We start from the raw sequence: 21,120 nt of genomic DNA on the forward strand, positions 1-21,120 counted from the left end.
AATCCGTTATCTTTTCTATAGTAACACCACCACAGCAACTTGTACAGTAGACGCTCCACATGAATGGATTAGAAAGGCATATAATTTTTGATTTGGTTACGTTTTCTGTAAGCATTTATTCTATTTAGCATTTATGGAAGGAGTCTCCAGGTAAAGGTAAAGCTATATATATATAACTTTAAGATGCCAGACAAGTGAAAGTCTTCAGGACAGAGAGCTTCGGTGTCTTGGTAACATGAAGGAACTAACCTGTATTACAGATCCATCCCTCTATCTTCTATACCGCTTATCTTTTTCAGGGTCACGGGGAACCTGGGGCCTATCCCAGGGAGCATCGGGCACAAGGCGGGGTACACCCTGGACAGGGTGCCAATCCATCACAGGGCACAATCACATACACACTCACAGACACCCATTCATACACTACGGACACGCCAATCAACCTACCATGCATGTCTTTGGACTGGGGGAGGAAACCGGAGTACCCGGAGGGTATCTATTGAGAAACAAGTACGTGCCATTTTCTAATTAATAATGTAAACAATGGTGTAGTATTAAGACAAGATGAAACACTTTGGGGCTGTTATAGGAACAAAGAATTTGAGTGGTAAGAGTAACTCAGGGAGCTTGACACTATCCCATCATTGACTGTTTTAATATATAATTGTTTTAATCGTTTAAAACACAGTGTTTTTTTTTTTTTTTTTAAATTATTATTCCAGGATAATAAAAAAATATTACATATTACAGGAATTCTCTCTCGCTCTCCAAAAAATAAATAAATAATCCAATAAAAATATCAATTTGGTTTATAAACACCTCATGGGGTTCAGTCTGACACATGAACGGCTGCAGTTCAATAAACTTCTGCTCTAATCCCCTGAACACAGCACAATGGGAGGAAAATAAGACCAGTGAGAATTGCTGATACGGAGTAGTTCAGGGAAACACAGCTGAACCTCGAGCTTCCTCTGATTAGCTGAAGGAGACCCGTCACAAGCTCACGGATGCTCTGATTAGACCAGAGAAAGAAGAAGAAGAATAAAATAAAATAAAATAAAAAAAATGTAAACAAAAATGTAGAATCATTGGGACGACAGATAAACCCAAATGCACAGGAAAACGAATTCAGGTCCTAGTTAAATATTTATACTCAGTTACAGTATATTATCAAACCGAGTCATGTGTTGGGCTCCATTTCAGGATGCTGTGATTCTCCGGGGATTTTTATCACCAGTGCCCAGTGGAGGAAATCATGCGATGAGATGACAGGAAAAATAAAAGTGCAAACAAAAACAGAGGTACAGCCTTACAGCTGCAACCAAAATTATTCAACCCATATTGCAAATCCGGTTTATTGTCAAAATGTACAGACTTTCAGCTGCTTGCACTGAACAAATCAAACAAACGCATTTGATTTGTTGTATTATTATTATTATGTATTATTGATGAATATGTATTCATATTCAGCACGGTTCAAAAGTCTGTGGCACCAATAATAGGAGCTGACTTCTTGTGTGTACATTGAACAACATTAAATATAATTATAAATGGATACAAATACAATGCACTGTTCACTGAATAAATAAAACTGTCAGCATTGGCAATCTGCTGTGGTAAAAGACGAATCAAACATTGTGGGATGTGCCGTTATAGGGAAATAATCAACTGTGGGGTGGGAACAGTAACTCAGCTTCATGGCAGGCCGCATCACCACACCACACACATCTGTATAATGTACAGACCAAGACAATTCTCAAAGCAAATACAACTTCGCTGAACACTCCAGCAATAAACGTGCATTACTACTTACTCATCCCAAACCCCTAGTCTATTTTCATGCACAATTTCTGTTTGACAGTATCCCATTTTTCCTCACCGCCACATCCTGTTCGTAGTTATCACCTGATTACCCCTATTAGTCTCATTATGATGTTAAATCAGTGGCACCTCGCTGTGCACGTCTCTGTGGTGTCAAAGTCTTGCATGCTTCATTATTGCGGTCTGAAACGTGGTTTCTTAACATCTACATTCTCCAGTTTCCTGCTTTATAACCTTACTTTTATCATCCAGATTTTACTCCTATCTCCTGACATACCTGAACTAAGCAATCAAAAGTACTAAAACTTTAGTACACTATAACAGTGCACTATATATCGAACAGGTTGTGATTTCATTCATTCACGAGGCTTATTTTCAAGTGTCGAACACTTACGACTTATCTACAGTCCCGTTCTTCTGTTATAGGCTTGTGCTTTTGAGCTCATGCATACAAATTTACCCACAATGATCTTGTTTGACTGTGAATTAAGTGCTATTCAGGACTAATATATTTGTTTAAGAAACAAGATGCAGGAAGCAGGCATGTACTGAAAGCATGCTCATTGGCGGTAATACAGATATTAATATAACGTACACAAGGAAAGTGAAAAAGGCCTGGCTGAAAACACTGAACCTATGGACAGAAAGTGACCAAACAAGGACAGGAAGATTTGACCATATTAGGAAAGCGTAGGCAAATGGAGTTGGTTTAAAAGATTGATTATTGTGGAGTCCTAAATACAAAAGGTAGTGTATTGAGTTGCCTCTAGCTCCCATGTATTACGACAATAAATATATATGACTGAAAAATTATCCATCTTTTTTTTTTTCAAGTTTTTTCCTCCTTTTAAAAAATATCTACCGTAAGTGTTTCCCACCTGATGGTCCAGATAACTCCTGACATATCTGAATTAAGCAGTCAAAAGCATTGCAAAAAAAACACAAAAAAACATGTTTAAAGAGTTTTAGGAGCTAAGAGACTGCAAAAATATTAACTGACAGGGGGTCTCTGGGGAGGAAACGTTGATGACTGTCAGGGAGAAATAAAAATAACTAAGCTAACATCTGACTGATAAATTAAAATGTTTGTGGCACTTCCTTCTATGTCTAAAATATGTGCTGGTATAAGAAGTGGTGTTAAAGCCAGCAGGGAAGCAGCGACTTGTTGATGAAGACCAACAGCGACAGCAGCTGAGGGGTTCAGGAGACAGCTGAGAAAGTGTCAGAGCTTAAGGTCTTCAGAACCACGGCTCCAGATAGCCTGGCCATCTGTCATGGCTTCCAGATAAAAAAGGTTGTTTTTTTTTTTTAAAAGGCTGAAGAGTCCCAGGCAAAATCACAGCAGGTTATTAATAGTCTCACACACAAAGCTTCTAACACAAATTCCAGGCCCCGATACAGCAATCACTCGTGTTCCACTCACCATGACTAAGCTTTTCCTGAAATGCGAGTAAAAAAAAAAAAAAAAAGAATTTTAAATACAGCATAATTCTTCACCCACCATCACGCTTCTTTAAGCCCAAACGTAAATGAAGTTTAAACAACGTGGCTTAATGAAACTTTTCTAGCAAGGCCACGTGAAGATGTTTGGTTTAAATCTCACTCCCCTCCAGGACGGTGACTTCAGCTCATCAATAAAGGTGTTCAGACCAACAACCAAAGTAAACTGTTTTCATTCGTTTATCCAGCGAGCAGCCGGTGGATGTCGGAGAAGTGCCTGCTATTCAACAGCTCCATTTATTGAAGCAAACAAAGCATTCGTCTAGATCTACTTCAGAATAATGCAGTTTGGTGGGTTTCTTCTAAAATCACCAAACTGTGCTGGAGTCCAGAACTGGAGTTCTTTATAAGAGCCAGATAGTTTTCATGCTCAATCCAGAGTCATGGCAAATACAGCACTTTTTGGTTAATTTGTAGGTATATAACTATAGTCTTCTTTCTCCCCCATGTACAGTGTGTATTAACAAGCCTATACCTTTTATACGTATCATTTTCTGACCACAGAACTCGTTGTTGGCTTGAGATGTTGGTTGGTGACACTGGGGTCTTATAAATCCTACTAACACTGCTGTACCTGTGCACTCAATACATGGCTTAACACACCTTAACACAGGGATCCTATATTATAAATCTGGGTGGGGGGAGTTGGAAAAGGTTTGGGGTCACGGAAAATTAACAACACCTATTTGGAGTCCTTTGAGCAAGAAGTTTGGGAACCCCTGCCTTATACTGCATTTGAGAGGGACTTACAACTTCCAAGTTCCAAGACTACAACCTGTAAAAACCACCGAAAACACACCACAACTTGAAATTTCAACTCATCATCTTGGGCAAGACTTCTCAACTATCGGTTCCTTACCCAGTTACGGAGGACGTCAAATCAACACTGAACGGTGTAAAAGTCCCCCTTCTCTGCTTTTAAACGGGTTTATAAAAGTATTGGCTTTAGAGCAGTTAATACACCATAACATTAAACCCACAGACAGGTGAAGTGAATAACATTGATTATCTTGTTACAATGATGACTGTAAAGGGGTGGGAAATATTAGGCGGCGAGTGAACAGTCCGTTCTTGACGTTGATGTGTTCGAAGCAGGAAAAATGGGCAAGCGTAAGGATCTGAGCCAAACTGTGACGGCTAGACGACTGGGTATCTCCAGAACGGCAGGTCTTGCGGAGTGTTCCCAGTACGCAGTGGTTAGTACCTACCAAAAGTGGTCCAAGGAAGGACAACCGGTGAACCGACGACAGGATCATGCGTGCCCAAAGCTCACTGATCGGGAGCGCATGGGGAGTGAAGGTTAACCCATCTGATCCGATCGCACAGAAGAGCTACTTTGGCTCACTAATGCTCTTGTGACTGAATGGGCAAATCCCCACAGCCACGCTCCAAAATCTAACGAGTAAACTGGGAGAAAACGGGATAAGATGCAAAATGAGATAGTTTGCTATAAATAAGAAAAACATCTAAAGAAATACAGCACAACTTACCAACGAAGAGTCTTTATCTCGAAACGTATTGCTGAGATGGATCAGATAATCATAGTTTAATCGGTATTATGGGATGACGGGATGCTAATCGAAAGAGATCGGCAGGCCAATTTAAGATGTTAAGAAGTTTATGTTAAAAGTATATATAACGTTTGTTTACATATCTGACTAGTCAACTGAGACGTGAAAACTTACATGCATCTTATGGACACATTATGAAACGGTACGATTAGTAATAGGTTCAAAACACTTTTTTTGTGTAAAAGTATGGTATGCTAAAATTAACCACAGCGAAACTAATGGGGGGGGGGGGGGGGGAGATGGGTGTAAATTTGGGGGACTTGGACTCCCAACTTCATAAACAAAACACTCCCAAATCTCAGAACTTTTTTTTTTCCTTCATTTATTTCCATATGACCCAGATTTTCATAAAATTCCTAGTCATAAAAAAACTTTTGTCTTTTTTTAAAAGAAAAAAAAAAAAAAAAACCCTGTCAAAAGCATTATACAGTTTTAAATAGCAAGTTTAAAAAAAAAAAAAAAAATTAAAATAAAAAAATTAAATAAATATGGACTTTAAGATAAGCCTCGACACGCAAGCAGCATACACGTTAGACAAATATGAGATGAAACATTATTTTGGTTTCACATTTTATTCATGGAAACGTTTTACCCACCCACCATTTTTAAAATTTTATTAATTTCTTGACAAAGCCCTGTTTTTTTTGTGTGTGTTTCTTCTGACGGAGAAAGCAAAATGCTGTACAATCGCCACCATGTCCATGATTAAAGGCATGTTTTCTCCCGTAACTGTACATCGTACAAACACACACCCATTTTCTTTCTCTCCCCCTCTCTCTCACACACACACACACACACACACACACACACACACACACACAGTTATAAGATAATAAAACTGTACCTTAGGCAGAATATGCCTGAATCAACGATCATCATCATGATGGCATAGAAAGTAAAATAAAATGATGATATTTTAGATATGGAGATGTAAAAAATACATTGCTTACTTAAACATCTACAGCACCATGTACGCACACGGAGCAGAGAGATGGTAGTTTCTGTACATTCTATAGACTTTAGTAGCACCAATAAAAGCTCAGGTCGTCCCTACAGAGGAGACATGTCAGATAAAGCTTGGTTTTTGTGTGTGTGTGTGTGTGTGTGTGTGTGTGTGTGTGTTCGTTCTGCTATATATGGATGTAAGCAATGCAACAGGAATCTACATATGTACTACCTTTAACGGATCCTGGGAGGTTAACATGGCTTGGAAAGGCATATATTAGGACATAGTGGCCTGCGCGGTGATTAGATTAGATTAGACTCGACATTAACTCTCGTCGGGCAATTCCTCCGGAGCGGTTTCCTCCTCGAGGGGTCTCGCCGATTCTTCCTGCAGCCTCTTGTCCTCCACGAGCTTCATCTTGTCGCGGATGTTCTCGGCTGAGGACGCCATGTCGCTGGGGCTGCCGAAAAACTGCTCGCTCCTGTCAAATAAAACGTTATACATCACGCTCGCATGCTTGAAAATTCCTTTCTGCCTTAAGCTTCGTATAAAAAACGTGCACCGTATGGCCAAAAGTATGTGGACCCCTGATCGTCACACTCGTAAAGTGGATCTTCTCCAAACTGTTGCCGCAAAGCTGGAAGTACAGAATCGTCTAGGATGTCTTTCTATGCTGTAGCACTGCCAATATTTCTTATCCATTTATAGCTACATTTAACAACGTGGACCGGTTTGTTCCTGTTATCACTTTTTTGTCTTAAGCAAAGAAGACAAAAAAGCAACTTGCTACATTATTAAGAAACCATAAAGCACAAATTCCACTGTCTTGAAGACTCTCCTGTCTAAGAAAACGTAAACGAACCACTTTTTACAGGAAAATTCACCATATCATTGATTATACAAATGCGAATTCGTTGTTTTTTTCATCGCAATACTGTGACATCGCAAATCATCGATGAGCTAAAAACTGCAGTAAAGCTCACAGCAGAAGTCTGAGTGCACTTGTGCAACCGCATGTAAATGGTCTGCACTTATACAGCGCCTTTTAACCTGGGCGGTTCTACAAAGGGCTTTACGCTATGTCTCATTCACACACACACACACACACACGCGCGCGCGAACACGCACATGCACGCTAGCCTGCCATCAGGAGCAACTTGGGGTTCAGTGGCTTCAGTGCCCAAGGACACTTCGGCACGTGGAGGCGACGTGGGCTGGGAATCGGACCGCCAACCCTGCGAATAGTGGACTATCCGCTCTACCACCTGAGCCACAACCGCCCTGTGACGTCTGAACTCTTACCCATCAGGAAAGATGACTGGCACAGTGAGGCGGTCCAGCAGAGCCTTCCCCACTGTCTCCACTTCATCAAACGCTTCCAGATCCAGCAATCCGGCCTGGTCCGGGCTGTCTCTCAGAACCTGTTGCGAGAGGGAGAGCAAAAAGACAGAACGTTTATTGTGTGAAACGTTACAGAGCTCCAGACAGCCGTGCCAGGGACTTTCAGCTTTACTCCTGAAGCCAGAGAGTACTCAGAGCATCAGTTATTTCTCTCTCACTCACACACACACACACACGTCCAGAGGGTGAGATCACTAAAACCATCTTCCTCCACCGCACCAACACATCCTTCAAAATGTCAGCAACTTGCATTTAGAAAGTGAAGTGCACATAAAGGTGCAGCGTAGCCAAGAAACTAAGGACACAACATATAATAAAAAATATAATACTCCTTTTGACAAGATCCAGTCTTCCTTCAGGTTTAAAAAAAAAAAAAACAAGACAGAGAATATAATGCAGCAGGTACACAGGATGAAGTTCTTACAAAACACAACACACGCTTTCTGCACTAGTAACGCGTTTCACATTGAAACCCAGAACACACCCAATAAATACGTCGTAATAAAACCTAAAACCTGCACTGAGGTTTAATAGCTGTTGGGACGTTTTGGATTACGCAGCTTTCCATTTGAGAGAGAATTTATGTGGAAAATGCACTTGGAAACGTTTGCTAACTAAGGCGATGAAAGTACGAATTGTATATTAATGAATGATTTTCCCCCCTGTTTAACACTAATGAATAACGGCTGAGGAAAAAGAAAAGTACAGTTTTACAGAGAAATTTTCGCAGTAAATTTATCACGCCCTTCTACAGCAAACCAACGACACAGTGGGTAAAGAAAGCAAGTTGGCTGCACCGAGGAGACAAGAATTACGGCCACGTGACGCGGGTTCTTTCATGGACAGCCTGAGCCGTTTTACTGCATTTGTGAAATGATTGATCGCTCAGGACGCCAACGACCGACCCACGTGTGTTACGCGTTACATAGTTACACAGTCAGGTTATAATCGGTAAAAAGAGCTCTTCGTTAGCTTTCAACTGACACCAGCCCCACACTGCTGTGATCTACAGTGCATGAGATACGAGCCGTGCACGTTTTAGCCGACTTTGGAGCTCTATTTCCAGTTAAAAACGATGCCTCGTTTTTGTGCTGCTACAGAGCTCGTTATGTTTCGATTGATCGTTTTCGCCCAGTCGTTTATTTTGGGGAGAATTTATAAATAAATTCATAATCAACTTATTTATTTTTAAAAGACGTGATGAAGCCGTGGTACGTTTTTGTTTACAATATTACACCTCTGTCCGAAACAACTTTTAATTGATTTAGTTTTAAACAGAGAAAAATGCACGTTCATTCATTCAGAAATAAACGAGGAGTCTTCCCAGTCAGTCATCGTTTTTCTTCATTTAAATTGTGCTCAAAATATTCTGAGAATCGAATCTAAAAAAATCAAGCCTACTTAGTACCACAGTGTTACAGATCCTGAATCCAGATCCTGTGTCTTCATATTCTTTGGCCTCTCCTTTTCTTTTGAAGTTTCAGCGCATCAAATTGCGTAAACAGAACTCTGCCTGCTTTCAGACCATTTTTCATCACCGGCAATTAAATTCCCGTGGTCTTGAGGTATTGTACGATTTTCACCGTGTTGTGAAAATAGTCAGACGACGAGATTTCTCCCGTCACACAGCGTGAGCCCGGCTTTCAACTGTGGCTAAACCCACCCTCTCGGCAGCAGCATGGAAGTCTCTGGCTGTCTCCAGGCGGTGCTGGCGCTCGTCGGCGGTGATGGTGAACTGCTTCCACACGCGGTTCAGTCGGGGTAGCGTGTCGCCTGAGGAGCGCGTGGCACAGCGCAGAGACTGGCACAGCACCACAGTGGCCTGCAGCAGCTGCCTGCCGTAGTCGTATGTACTCTGTGGACGAGAGTTAAACACCCGCTGCTTAAAACTAAATATCAGAGAAAGTATTTATTTATTTTGGTATTAAAAAAATAAATAAATAAAAACTGATAAACCCTCCATTTGGGCTGACGGTTAACGAACCGCAACGACTGCGTCCTGACAAGCAACCCTGGCAGGATCACACACAAACTCCTTCCTAGGATGAATTCATTCCAACCCTACGTGCAGATTCAGGAACTAACCTTGCCGATCGTCACATGTTATTAAACCAAATATATTCATTTAGCGTTTATCTGAGCACCTAAGTTTTGCATTGCAGATGTTGAAACCCTCGGTTAAATCCGATTATTCCTTCTAGAACGGATTACTTACTTAATTACTTATTTAATATCTGAATGCAGTGGGGAAAATCTAAGCAAAATATTTCCCAAAGTTGAAATACATCAATAAATAAAATCAAGTCATTTACAAAATTAAAAAAGAAAAAAAAAACTCCCATTGCAAATGATTAATACAATTTAATAGGGTCTTTTTTTAATGGGATTTGGCTGGTTACCTGTGCAACATCCACAAACTTCCTGTGTTTCTCCAGAAGGACTTTAGTTTCCTGTGAGTCGTCTCCCAGCCTGATGTGGGTCTTCAGCAGGGCATCCAGCAGCTCAGTGAGCCACTCTACAGCCTGAGAGAGCCGGGAAGTCGATATTACACACAACACTGCAGCCATAACATCGCAATAAAATCAATAAATGTTCTTTACTCAGGAACGGAACAAACATGGAATCGAAGAACATCCTCGCTTACGGCTGCAAGTCTGTGACACGTGCTAATAATAATAATAATAATAATAATAATAATAATAATAATTATAATTATCCAAAAAGCTCTATTTGACAAACCTTTTAGCATGATGTTTTCACAGCACTGGCATAACATACTGTTTCCCCCCTCCCCTGTACCTGTCTAGTAGGCAGTTTTTTTAAACCATCAGGCCGAATATATTTACACCAATTTCTCTTCCCAAGTTTAAAAAATAGATTCGAGACTATTGGCTAGAAGACCCGCGACAAGAAGCCTGCCTCAGGCTTCGAAACGTACTGAGGCTCGCTCACCTGTGAAGCATCCTCTTCACATTTGAAAAGCTGGACCATCTGCAGCATCTTCAGCCGCCTCACGTCCACCATGTCCTCACACCTTTAACGCACGGTTCAGCACATCAATAACTGTCAAGGACGCTGTAAAAAGCTGCATCTGTCCCCCCCCCAACAAAAGCTCTCCTCCATGCTGACATAAAACTGAGCACCTCAAACACTTCAGTGGCTTGAACCATCCTGTAGGCTGAAGACTAATGACAGCTAGAAACATGTAATGGGGCAATTAGACGCTTAGTTAAAATTTAAAGAGACTTAAGCAATTAAATCCTAAAAGCTGGAACTGCTGAAATGGAAGGTGTGAGGGTTTAAAAGGTGCGATTTGCTATTGTTCCGACTGAAACCCTTCACGCCGTTCAAACTAGCTATACACTGAAGACATTTGGGTTCGCGATCAGAAGATTAAAGAGACAATCGATCAGAATTTCAGCTTACATTTCCTCATATTTACATCTAGATGTGTTAAACTGCTTAAGATCATACCCCTTTTTTAAGTGATCAAAAATATTGGAACACGTGACTGACAGGTGCATCTTATTGTCCAGGTGTGACCTGTTAAGAATGAGTCTTTAAGCAAGTTACTAGTTCTGAAGGTCTACTCTTGGTTTGAGCCCTAGTTGTTTGCCTGTGAAGACTGCATTTGTTGTCAAAAAGGATAAAACCACATGAAGACCAGAGCGCTGTCTATGGGAGAAAAACAAGCTGCTTTGAAGCTGAGAAAAGAAAAGAGGGGGAAAAAAAATCAATCAGAGCCATTGCACAAACATCGGGTATAGCCAATACAACAATTTGGAATGTCCTGAAAAAGACAAAAAAGAAACAAAAACCCACCACCACCAGACATGGAACAGGTCGGCTAGTAAAAACAGCAGCAACTGACGACAAACATTGTGAGCGCTGTGAAGATAAATAATCCAAAACAACTGTTAGTGACATCACCAACATCCTCCACATGGCAGGGGTGGAGGTATCACAATCGACCGTCCGAAGAAGACTTCGAGGACAGAACTACAGAGGCCAAACCACTCATCAGAAGTAAGAATCATGAAAGCCAGATTGGAATGTGCAAAGAAATACAGAGATGAGCACCAAAAGTTCTGGAAACAAGATGAACCTCTACCAAAGCGATGGAAATGTCAAAGTGATGGAGAAAGAAAGGATCTGCTAACGATCCAAAGCATACAAGATCATCCGTGAAACATGGTGGAGGTAGTGTCATGGCTTGGGCTTGCATGGCTGCTTCTGGAACATTCTCACTCATCTTTATTGATGACGTCACTACAAAACCATTCGGGGAGTGGCGTTTCAGGCTAACCAAGTTAATCACCAGACCTTAAGCCAATACAGCAGCATTTCACCTCCTGAAGAGGAGAATCGCCCTATTAATTGGTCTTGCAGTTCCAATACTTTTGGAGGGGACTATGTATGTGACAATTTCAGCAACACTGGCAAGCAACAAGTGACTTTCTCAAAAGATTTTCAAAAATTCTCTCAATTCTATTCACGTTAGGTATGACAACTGTACACTGAAGAAAACAAAAACAAATAATTGTCTCAAACGATTCCTTGGACCAATCCTGTGCTGTGTGTGGTCTGATCTCACTTGTTAATGTGAATACAGGATAACGTTCATTATATCACAACGTGGTTGAATGCGCAAATCTGATTGGTCAGATTATTTTCGTATTTCCGGCTGTAATATGAACGACAGGTTCATGTTAACGCGCTTGTTCTAACGCGTTATCGTTTCTATAGTAACAGCACATGCGCAGGGATGTGTACAGACTTGGTGCTCCACGTATGCTTATCCTCCTGATCTGGTTGGCTTTCTTCATTTCAGGCCCCTGTTCACATTTTTTCAGGCCCTCTAGCCAGAACAGCGCTGCTCAGCTTTGCTCCTTGTCCTTATAAGGCTACTTACAAGGCAAACGTATAACTTACAAACAATAAGCAGGCTTAAACATGACAAAAAGAAAAAAGACTTGTTTTCACAACAATGAGAAGGAACTTCCTATGTAACAGAGGCCTTTTAAAAACGACAAAAGTGCTCTTTTAACACAAAAAGCTCTCGCATGAACTATAAAGGCGTGGAATAAACGTCACGGTTTATACGGCTCGTAGCTAAATCCGCCCTGTTTGCCAATCAATCGATCACAGGAATTGCAAATGTTTATTTCTAATTCAGCGAGATCTGAACCTCTGCTTGCGCAGCTGCATGTCCTCCATGACGCTGTGGATGTGGTCGACGTTCTCCTTGTTCTCGATCTGCATGTCTTTCCCATAGAACCAGGATGTCTGGTTAGAAATCTGGTCCAGCAGAACCTGACCCTTCTCCCTCAGGCCTTGCAGAGCTCCCTCTAACACACACACACACACACACACACACACACACACACACACAGTTACAGCAGTCAAAGATATTCAATATAACCAAAGTGTTATTTATCTTTATTTGCAGACAAATGAAAGTGCACAGTTAGAGAGGAGGTGGAGAAGGAGGAGGAAGAGGATGATGATGATGATGATGATGAAGTCCTCACCGACACTCTTCAGTTTCTCCTCCAGATGTTTGAGCGTTTGCTGAATGGCGGCTCCGTCGGCGGGGGCGACGTCTGCGCAGAGCATGCCCAGCAGACCGTCCAGCTGCTGAGAGAGCTGGAACAATGAGGAAAACGAGACAGAAGCCTGCGTTAATAATCTCATCTACTTCGTCAAATCACGACACGGTCTCCCACAACAGCCCACGTTACAGACGAGTGACGAGAGCTGATCACGACTGACGACGCATCAACACTCCAGAGTGTATTTTCCCCCATCGTAGGAACGCACGGGAAATGTTTCGCTAGTCCTGTGTTCACATGATTTGAGCCTTTCTTAATTCTGATATAATAAACACAATTAAAACTCCTCCAACATTCTTTCTGCATATATTGTTTTCCAATTCTGTAAATAGCAGGCTGAGTCTTTATTTATTTCCTGCACTGGGCTGCTATTAGGTACCATTGAGCCTTTAATCCATAACCCACTCTTCTCCAGGGGTGCTGTTTAATAGCTGTTGGTTGTGTGCCAAATGGACATAAATACGGGCATTTTTTAAAACGGTCTGAAAGCCACCTGTCAAATTATCAGTGATGCATACGCACCACTGCTTACACCCTGCAGAGGACAAAGTTGTAATGTCTGCATGCCAATCAAGAAAATATGGAAATTTAGCCAACGGAAGAACAGAGTGAATTAATCAGCGATTATTTCAGCACTGGTGTAAAAGCGGACCGAGATAAGTCGAGTGAAGAGACACCGGATGAGGCTCCTGTTTAATCAAATGCCATCATGAATGGCATTTAGCTCGGGAAATGAGGCTAGAGAGACTGATATGGATGATGCTTTTCATCACAGTGAATTTAACATTTCCAATCATACACTTGCAATCAAAATGATTCAACCCCCATTGCAAATCAGGTTTATTGTGTAAAAATACAGACTTTCAGCTGTTTGAGATGAACAAATCAGACAAAAGCAACTGGAACAGTTCAACACAACGAATGCTTCAAGTGGTTTCCTCAAATTCAACTGAAAATGCGACTTAGAAGGATTTCTCCAGTTTCAAAATTACTCAACCCCCTGAACAGAATCCCTCACAACAGCACAAATATACAAAACCGGTGATGTCTCAAGCACACCTGATGTGACTAATCAAGGGCTTCATTAGTGCCACAGTCATCCTTGTGAACTCGTTCTGCATCATCCTCCACCGCTGAAGTAAATCTATTAACCAGCTGAAACTTGTAATTTGTATTACTTAGCGAGCACTGAAGAGATGAGGACGCCGTCCCGCTACTAGAAATGTGCTGGGACGGTCCACTGCACGACAGGGAGCTCACAGCACATCCCGACACGTGACCATGCTCTCTGGATGGGAGAGGTTTACTCTCGCTCCCCTATCAATCGCAGTGACACTAGCCAACCGTGGGCATCTGAGAGTTCATGTATGCGGAAGACGCTGGATAGTGCTTTCCTCAGATTGTGTTACTCTGCCCTGTGAACTGGCATAAGCAGCAGTTTGAAAACATGCAGTTGGCTGTCTTCACGCGTCTCGCCGTCGCAGGTTGGTAGCTGACGTATCGCCTGAGGATATTTATCGAAAAGATTTTGGGTAAGACAAATGGGATTTTAATGACTTGTTATCTACACTAGCTTTGAAGCAACTGAGTAGGAGAAGTTGAGTCGGAAAAGTGGAAAAAAACGTGCGAAGTAGATTTTTTTTCCCCTGAATTACTGCTACTATTAGTACACTCCTCTACTTCTCCATAGTAATTTCTATGTCACACTGCTCTAGAGTATATTTTTCTACATGAAAGATCTTTAACATGACTCTCACGCTAAAGGGATTATCTGAAAGTAGAAGAGGAAGGAATGAGGTCTGGAAGTCTTAACTGGCTAGCAGAAATAAGAGGAGAGTTTATAGTTCCAAACTGGAAATGAGGCACTGATGCTTGCTAGGTGTTATGAGAAAGACGTACATCCTGTGCTGTGCTGTGGAACTCGTGGGCTGAGTGTAGGACGTTCTGTCTGAACTCCAGCTGGCTGGCCTGCCTGTAACACACGTCACTCAGCTGCTGCTGCAGATTCTTCAACTCCAACAGGTCCTCCTCGTCGCCTGCGCTCAACAGCGCCGCCATCTGCTGGTTCAGCTCCACGTACACAGCAAACCACTCCTGCTCTCTCACACACACACAATCACAACATTTACTAACAGAACAAATCTGAAGAACTTTTCAGCTACTGAAAGAAAATAAATAAATAAATAAATAGAAATAAACCAAAAACAAACCAAAAAAAAACCCCTCACGTTATGCATAATTTGTAAATAAACGTAAAACACAATACTTCGATCACATCATTGCCAAGTTCCTGATTGGTCTTGAATAATTAAGTTGAATAAAAATTTTTTTTCCCCAAAAGCAGCTCTGACAGTACAGTGCTATGAAAAAGTATATGCTCCCATCCAGATCTCTTCTGTTTTTGTGTACATCTCATACTAAATAGTTTTAGATCTTCAAAAGAAATACAACATAAAACAAAGGCAACCTGAGTAAACACACTATACCATTTTCATTTTTTATTGAAACGAAAATAAAATAAAATAAAATAAAATAAATAAATAAAATCGGGTTGTGCCACCTTTAACAGCAATAACTGCAACTGTCCCATGGACCCCCTGTAGACCCCTGGCTAAAACCCTTAAAACCTACAGCTTATAATGGTGTGTTTCGGTTGTGATTTGTAAACGCATGTGAAAGTTTCCATATTTACACGACATAAATCTGGATTCAGAATTGTATTACAAAGCCTTCGCCTGCAATCAGAGTTCCTGATTCATCAACAAATTATACATTTACGATTCATAATATCACTCGTTAGGTATAGCATTTACACGCAATTAACTTTCGACCACAAAAAGTTTCACAAACGGGAAAAAAAAAAAAAAACCCCAACTCAATTAAAAAAAAAAAAAAAAAAAAAAAAAAAAAAAAAAAAAAACAGAACCCCTCCATAAGATAAAGTATCAGCTGCACTACTTAAACAGTGATGTTTTCCCCTCAATGACGCTTTGTGTCCTTGTAATTATTTAGAATGACACGAGGATTTATCATCACGCTTGTAAATTTAGCACAAAACCTTAAAGCCAGGCACATCCCCATGCAATGAGTCATGGCCAGAACAGCACCGATACACAGCCTAACAGTTCGCTCAGACAAATAGAGTTATTATGCTGTAAAAGCCTCGAGTTGTAAAACCACAAAGCAGCTCAGCACTGTGAAACAGTATCAGCATTGTAACCACCACTCAAGCAGTACAGACCAAACGATTCCCATAATACCTTTCGGGTTAACCGCAGACAAACAATTCAAGATGCAAAGACCCGTAAATCATCCATCAGGCTCTCCACAACCCACAAACCAGGATGTAAACAACCTGGCGTGAACCACAGGAGGACTGCTGGAAGCAGTGAAGTGGTGTGTGACCACAAAGCCGAAATGGAAAATAACGTCTTGTACGGTGACTTTTTGGCTGGATTCAGCGGTATCACGGTGTGCTGTTCAGTATCTATGATGCAGAAGTCATGTTTGGAGTTTAAATAATTTTTTATAGGTGTTGGTGGTGAAAGCAGTGACGCCCAACAGCTGTGAAAATGAACTAGGAAGGCTTACTCATTTCCTGTTCTTCAAAAACAAACACTGAACCACAATCCTGACAAACCATGACTCATTTGGAAATAAGTCACTAAGAAAATGAAGTTTCAGATATTATTCACTAGGAGAAAAAAGATACAGAGAGATACTTATTCGGACTTACTCCGAATAAGCTTTTCCTTAAAAGGTAGACAGTATTTTTGTTAGAAGTTAGCTGAAGATAACGGTTCTAAAACTCAAAGCGCAAACAAGTACAGTTCAGTGCTCCCTCCAAAGCCATAGAACAAAAACAGATGGATGTCTGCGTCCATGACTAGAACAAGACTACACTGTTGCTGAAAACAGCTTCTCACAGATGTCGTAAAGATCACCGTAGGATTGCTGAGGATGATACCGCATGGACACTGTAGAGATGGCTGTAGAGGTTGGATGCTTTGATACGGCAGACTTCAAATTAAAACTCTAAATGAAATCAGAAATGACTCTGATGCTTATACTCAAGATCCTTTGTACAGAAGGGAAATTATTAATATTCTCGCCATCCGGTACCTCCTAGATGAGGACGAGTTCTATTTTGAGTCTGGTCTCTCTGATGGTTTCTTTAAGACATCTCCGGGAGTTTTTCCTTGCCACCGTGGAAAAACCTTGCTTCTGGCTTGCTCATTAGCGATAAATTAAAATAAATCTGAAAAATGTACATCCAGATTTCTGTAAAGCTGCTTTGTGACGATGTCTATTGTTAAAAACGCTATATAAATAAAATTGAATTGAACTATCCATCTGTCGATCTATTTTCTGTACCGTTTATCCTACTCAGGGTCGCGGGGGAGCCTGGAGCCTAACCAAGGGAACTATCCCAGGGGTGAGGACACCTTGGACGGGGTGCCGACCTATCGCAGGGCACATTCACACATTAGTGACATCTTGGATATGCCAAATCATCCTACAATGCATGTCTTTGGATGAGGAAACTTGGGTTTCAACTGGGTTAGCAACCGTCGTTTAGGTTTCAAAGTGTCACAATAAAATCTGTGTTTAAATATCCATCCCATAATAAACCCGTTACAAGAGCACTCGTGGAAATGAAGGATTTCTAAACACACTCAAACTAACGATCAACAAAAGTCTGTCTGACTGTGATGACCATTACAGCCTCACCATGCTGTAATTCATCAGCAGTCATTATCTGTGCTTATCTGCCAGGACTGTTTTAATGTCGCAGACGTTTTATGAAGATGCAAAACGCAGATTCATTTCCACTGGATGCAATTCATTCATCAGTAGCTACTTGTGCATGGTGAAAATTAACCTGCGTTTTACATCTTCGTAAAACGTGTTCGACAGACCGAGCACCTTTCATCGTCGTAATCTGTTCAAACTAAACAAATCCATCGAGTCGTTTTATTCATGAGGTGATACGTGTGCTGTTGTAAGCTTAGTGAGTCTGTCGAATGCAGGACCCTCTGGGGCCCTAAACAGTCTTTTCAAATCCATTTACTCCTAGAGTAGTCGTGCTCATACGCTCAGGTCCAGGTGCAATCAAGAAATGTTTTGACTGGTTGTCGAAAACCAGTACGATTCCACCAAGTCCACTCGTATTGACTGAAAGCAGCACGAACGATGAAACGCATCAAACGTTAACGCTGTATGTTAGGAGTGAACGCGTTACAAGCGTAGGTCAGGAACTACGGGATTTACCAGGAAAAGGAGGCAGCAATGGACGCAGGCTTACCAAAAGACTGGAAAAAAGACCAGGTGATGGTTTCCCAGTAGTCGAGTTTCGGTGAACCTGTGCCCACTACAGTCCGAGGTTCCTGGTCTTAGCTGACAGGATTGGAACCTGATGTGGTCTTCTCCTATAGCTAGTGCACCTCAATGTTTGACATTTCCTAAGTTCCGTTACATCGGCTGTCCTGAAGCAGCCCGCATATGCTCTTGGGTCTTTATCAGCTAATCTTCATAGCCATGCCAGGAACTTTGACAAGCAAATTAACTTGGTGGAAAAGAGCAGTTTCTTCCAGCTCAGAATGACTGTGAAACTCAAAGGGATCTTTTAAAGATCTGGAGATGCTGATGTACACTAGGGATGTCACGAAAACCGATACTTCGGTGCCAACACTCTTAAAACGTGACTGTACTTGTTTTTCTGCAATAGCGTAGGTACCATCATTAGTGAAGTTACCGGATTGCAATTCTTATTAATCAATGTCAGACAGTGTTTGATAACTGAAATATCCCTCTCTCTCTCTTTTGCCAGTATTAGCCAGAGAAGGATGTCCTACAGGAGTTTAAAATTTTATTTAATTTTTTTTTAAACCACACCATGGTACTGACTTTGGTATCGAGTATCATGTACTTTTGGTGGTATCGGTACCGACTACTAGATTTTTGGTATCGTGACATCCCTAATGCACACTTGTATTTCTTCATGTCTCGACTATTTAACTCCCATACGAAGGGAGGGACGCCAGTCCTATCTTGTTCGTTTGGAGCTGCCGCCAGGCTCTTGACTGTACGAGGAAAAGGGAGAGCATTTCCTCAGTCCTGGCTTCCCTCCAACAGCTACCTGTCAAATTTATAATCCAGTACATCCATTTATTTTTAAAGCTCTACACGGGCTGGCCCCGAGCTAGATCTCGGACCTTGTTTGCCCTCAGTCCTCCTCCAGAATGCCAAGGTTCTCTGGTCAGCTACTCAGCATTTTTAACCGATCAATTGTATAGTGTCAGCGAGGTTATGTTTTAGTTCTCGTATTTTATTTTAGTCTATTTATACAGTTTTAGAACAAACTTGCTTATTTTGCTTATCTTGCTTATTATTTTAGTTCTGTGTTTCAATCTCTTTTCATCTTATTTTACTAGCCCATTCTCTTGTTTTGTGTGTTTATTAGCTTTTATCTCGTCTTATCGTGTTAGGTAATTTTGCTAGGGCTCATCCCTGTATAATTATCTGTTAAAGTTATTCATTCTATTGTACAGCCCTTGCGGTGTTTTAAAACATTGTGCTCTATAAACAAAGTCGACTCAACTTGGCTCTCTCGTAAACGAGGTGTTTCCGCCCACAGAACTGCCGCTCACTTTATGTATTTCACACCATTCTACGTAAGCTCTAGAGGCTGCTGTGTGTGCGTGTGCGTGTGTGCGTGTGCGTGTGTGAAGTGTCAAACACCCAGACCTGACCATCTGGCACAAACAACCACACCATGGTCATAGTCACTGAGATCATGCCCCTCCCCCTCGATCTGAGGTTTGATGTGAACATTACCTGAAGCTCTTGACCTGCACAGCTGCATGATTTTATGCATCGCACTGCTGCCATGTGATTGGCTGAATGGATAATTGCACGCGTGAGCTGGCGTTTCTATTAAAGTAGAGCCGCATCACGTTTTGAAGAGAAAAACCAAAAAAAACACAGTAAATAAGAGGATACTTTAAGATATGTTTTGGACTCGTAAGCAAATTTCTCAAACTAGAAACGATCTCAGGTTTAAATAAATAACGTAATAATAAATAGCAGTTAAACAAAGTGGCAATAACTTTTATTATGATTATTTTTTTAATGAGTAATTGTAGTATGCTGAAAGCAGAAAGCCAGGAGAGGGTGTGTATTACAGTGACAATCATGGGTAATGTTTTTATTGGTTTCAAACCTAGAGCGTTAATACAGAATTAAACTGTGAAGAGGTCAGCCAATCAGATTTTAGAACTGAAAACGTGTTATAAGCAGATATTTACATTTACTCATTTGGCAGACTCTTTTATCCAAAGCGACTTACAAATAAGAAATTTGGCCTGCTAGTGTGGGAGCAGACACCTCAGGCTTTCTGTCTGTGTGTGTGTGTGAGATCAGTGTAAGGGGTGTGCTTACACTGTGCTGGCTCTCGATCTCCTCGTGTTTGACCTGTAGGGCCTGTGACGCCCGGATCGAGTCTCCGATTCCCCACTGAGTGCGGAGCTGCTCGGTGCCAGGACCCTCCAGCCAGTTCACCACCTACACACACACACACACACACACACACAATGACAACAAAAAAAAAGCACAGTGTCATAATACCTCACAGTGAGGACCTCACAGTGACTCCTATAATGTGCGCCAACACAATAACCCTACACTTCACCAGCTAACTGTCGAACGACGACAGGAGCAGCGACGTCTCGGCCAGTCAGCTTCTGGACTAGTGACGGGAAGACGGTGTTCAAATGCCAGCTCTGTTCGAGAGATACTGTTGAGGCTTGTTAAAGATTCCCATAAGCCTCAGATCTCTCAAAACTGTGCTTGGATTAGATTTATTTTTGTACAAATATTAACATGCGTATTCCAATATGTTAAAGTTTCTATAGTAACAGCCCACAAACGGGGACTCGTATGGTGAACCCTACACATAATGTAAGACTAATAAACAGATTTCATGTAGCAGAACAACGTACACGTATAATCGTCGAGTAATATTAATGATACAATAAAAATAATAGGAATCGTCGCAGGTTCGAGGGTCACTGCTTTGTTTTCCGGTTTCTCGCGTCTCTTGTTAACTTGTCTCTCGGACGCTCGACGTCATAAGATCAAACTATATAGCTTTCAAATGTGTGCTGAATCGCTCGTTATTACATTAATCATGGTAATCGCTGGTAAATCACCGTGGCACAAGCAGAATAACACTCTCCAGACTGTGCAATTAGGCAAAAATAATAACGAT

The 21,120-nt window shown here is 41.4% G+C and overlaps 1 protein-coding gene across 2 annotated transcripts in view; it reads right to left on the reverse strand.

The window, feature by feature from the left end:
- Window positions 1–5,445: 5,445 nt before the first annotated feature.
- Window positions 5,446–21,120, reverse strand: part of sestd1 (SEC14 and spectrin domains 1) — a 47,049-nt gene continuing 31,374 nt past the window's right edge. For both annotated transcript variants that reach the window (XM_053626267.1, XM_053626266.1), the window contains 9 exons: window positions 20,292–20,414; window positions 14,751–14,945; window positions 12,771–12,885; window positions 12,428–12,587; window positions 10,192–10,273; window positions 9,639–9,761; window positions 8,903–9,094; window positions 7,141–7,259; window positions 5,446–6,319 (listed from right to left, as the gene is read on the reverse strand). In XM_053626267.1, coding sequence (XP_053482242.1) covers window positions 6,163–6,319; window positions 7,141–7,259; window positions 8,903–9,094; window positions 9,639–9,761; window positions 10,192–10,273; window positions 12,428–12,587; window positions 12,771–12,885; window positions 14,751–14,945; window positions 20,292–20,414 — 1,266 coding nt within the window. In that variant the 3' untranslated portion in view covers window positions 5,446–6,162. The remainder of the gene's footprint in view (window positions 6,320–7,140; window positions 7,260–8,902; window positions 9,095–9,638; window positions 9,762–10,191; window positions 10,274–12,427; window positions 12,588–12,770; window positions 12,886–14,750; window positions 14,946–20,291; window positions 20,415–21,120) is intronic.

Source organism: Ictalurus furcatus, chromosome 6, assembly GCF_023375685.1.
Source record: "Ictalurus furcatus strain D&B chromosome 6, Billie_1.0, whole genome shotgun sequence".
In the NCBI taxonomy this organism is placed as follows: Eukaryota; Metazoa; Chordata; class Actinopteri; order Siluriformes; family Ictaluridae; genus Ictalurus; species Ictalurus furcatus.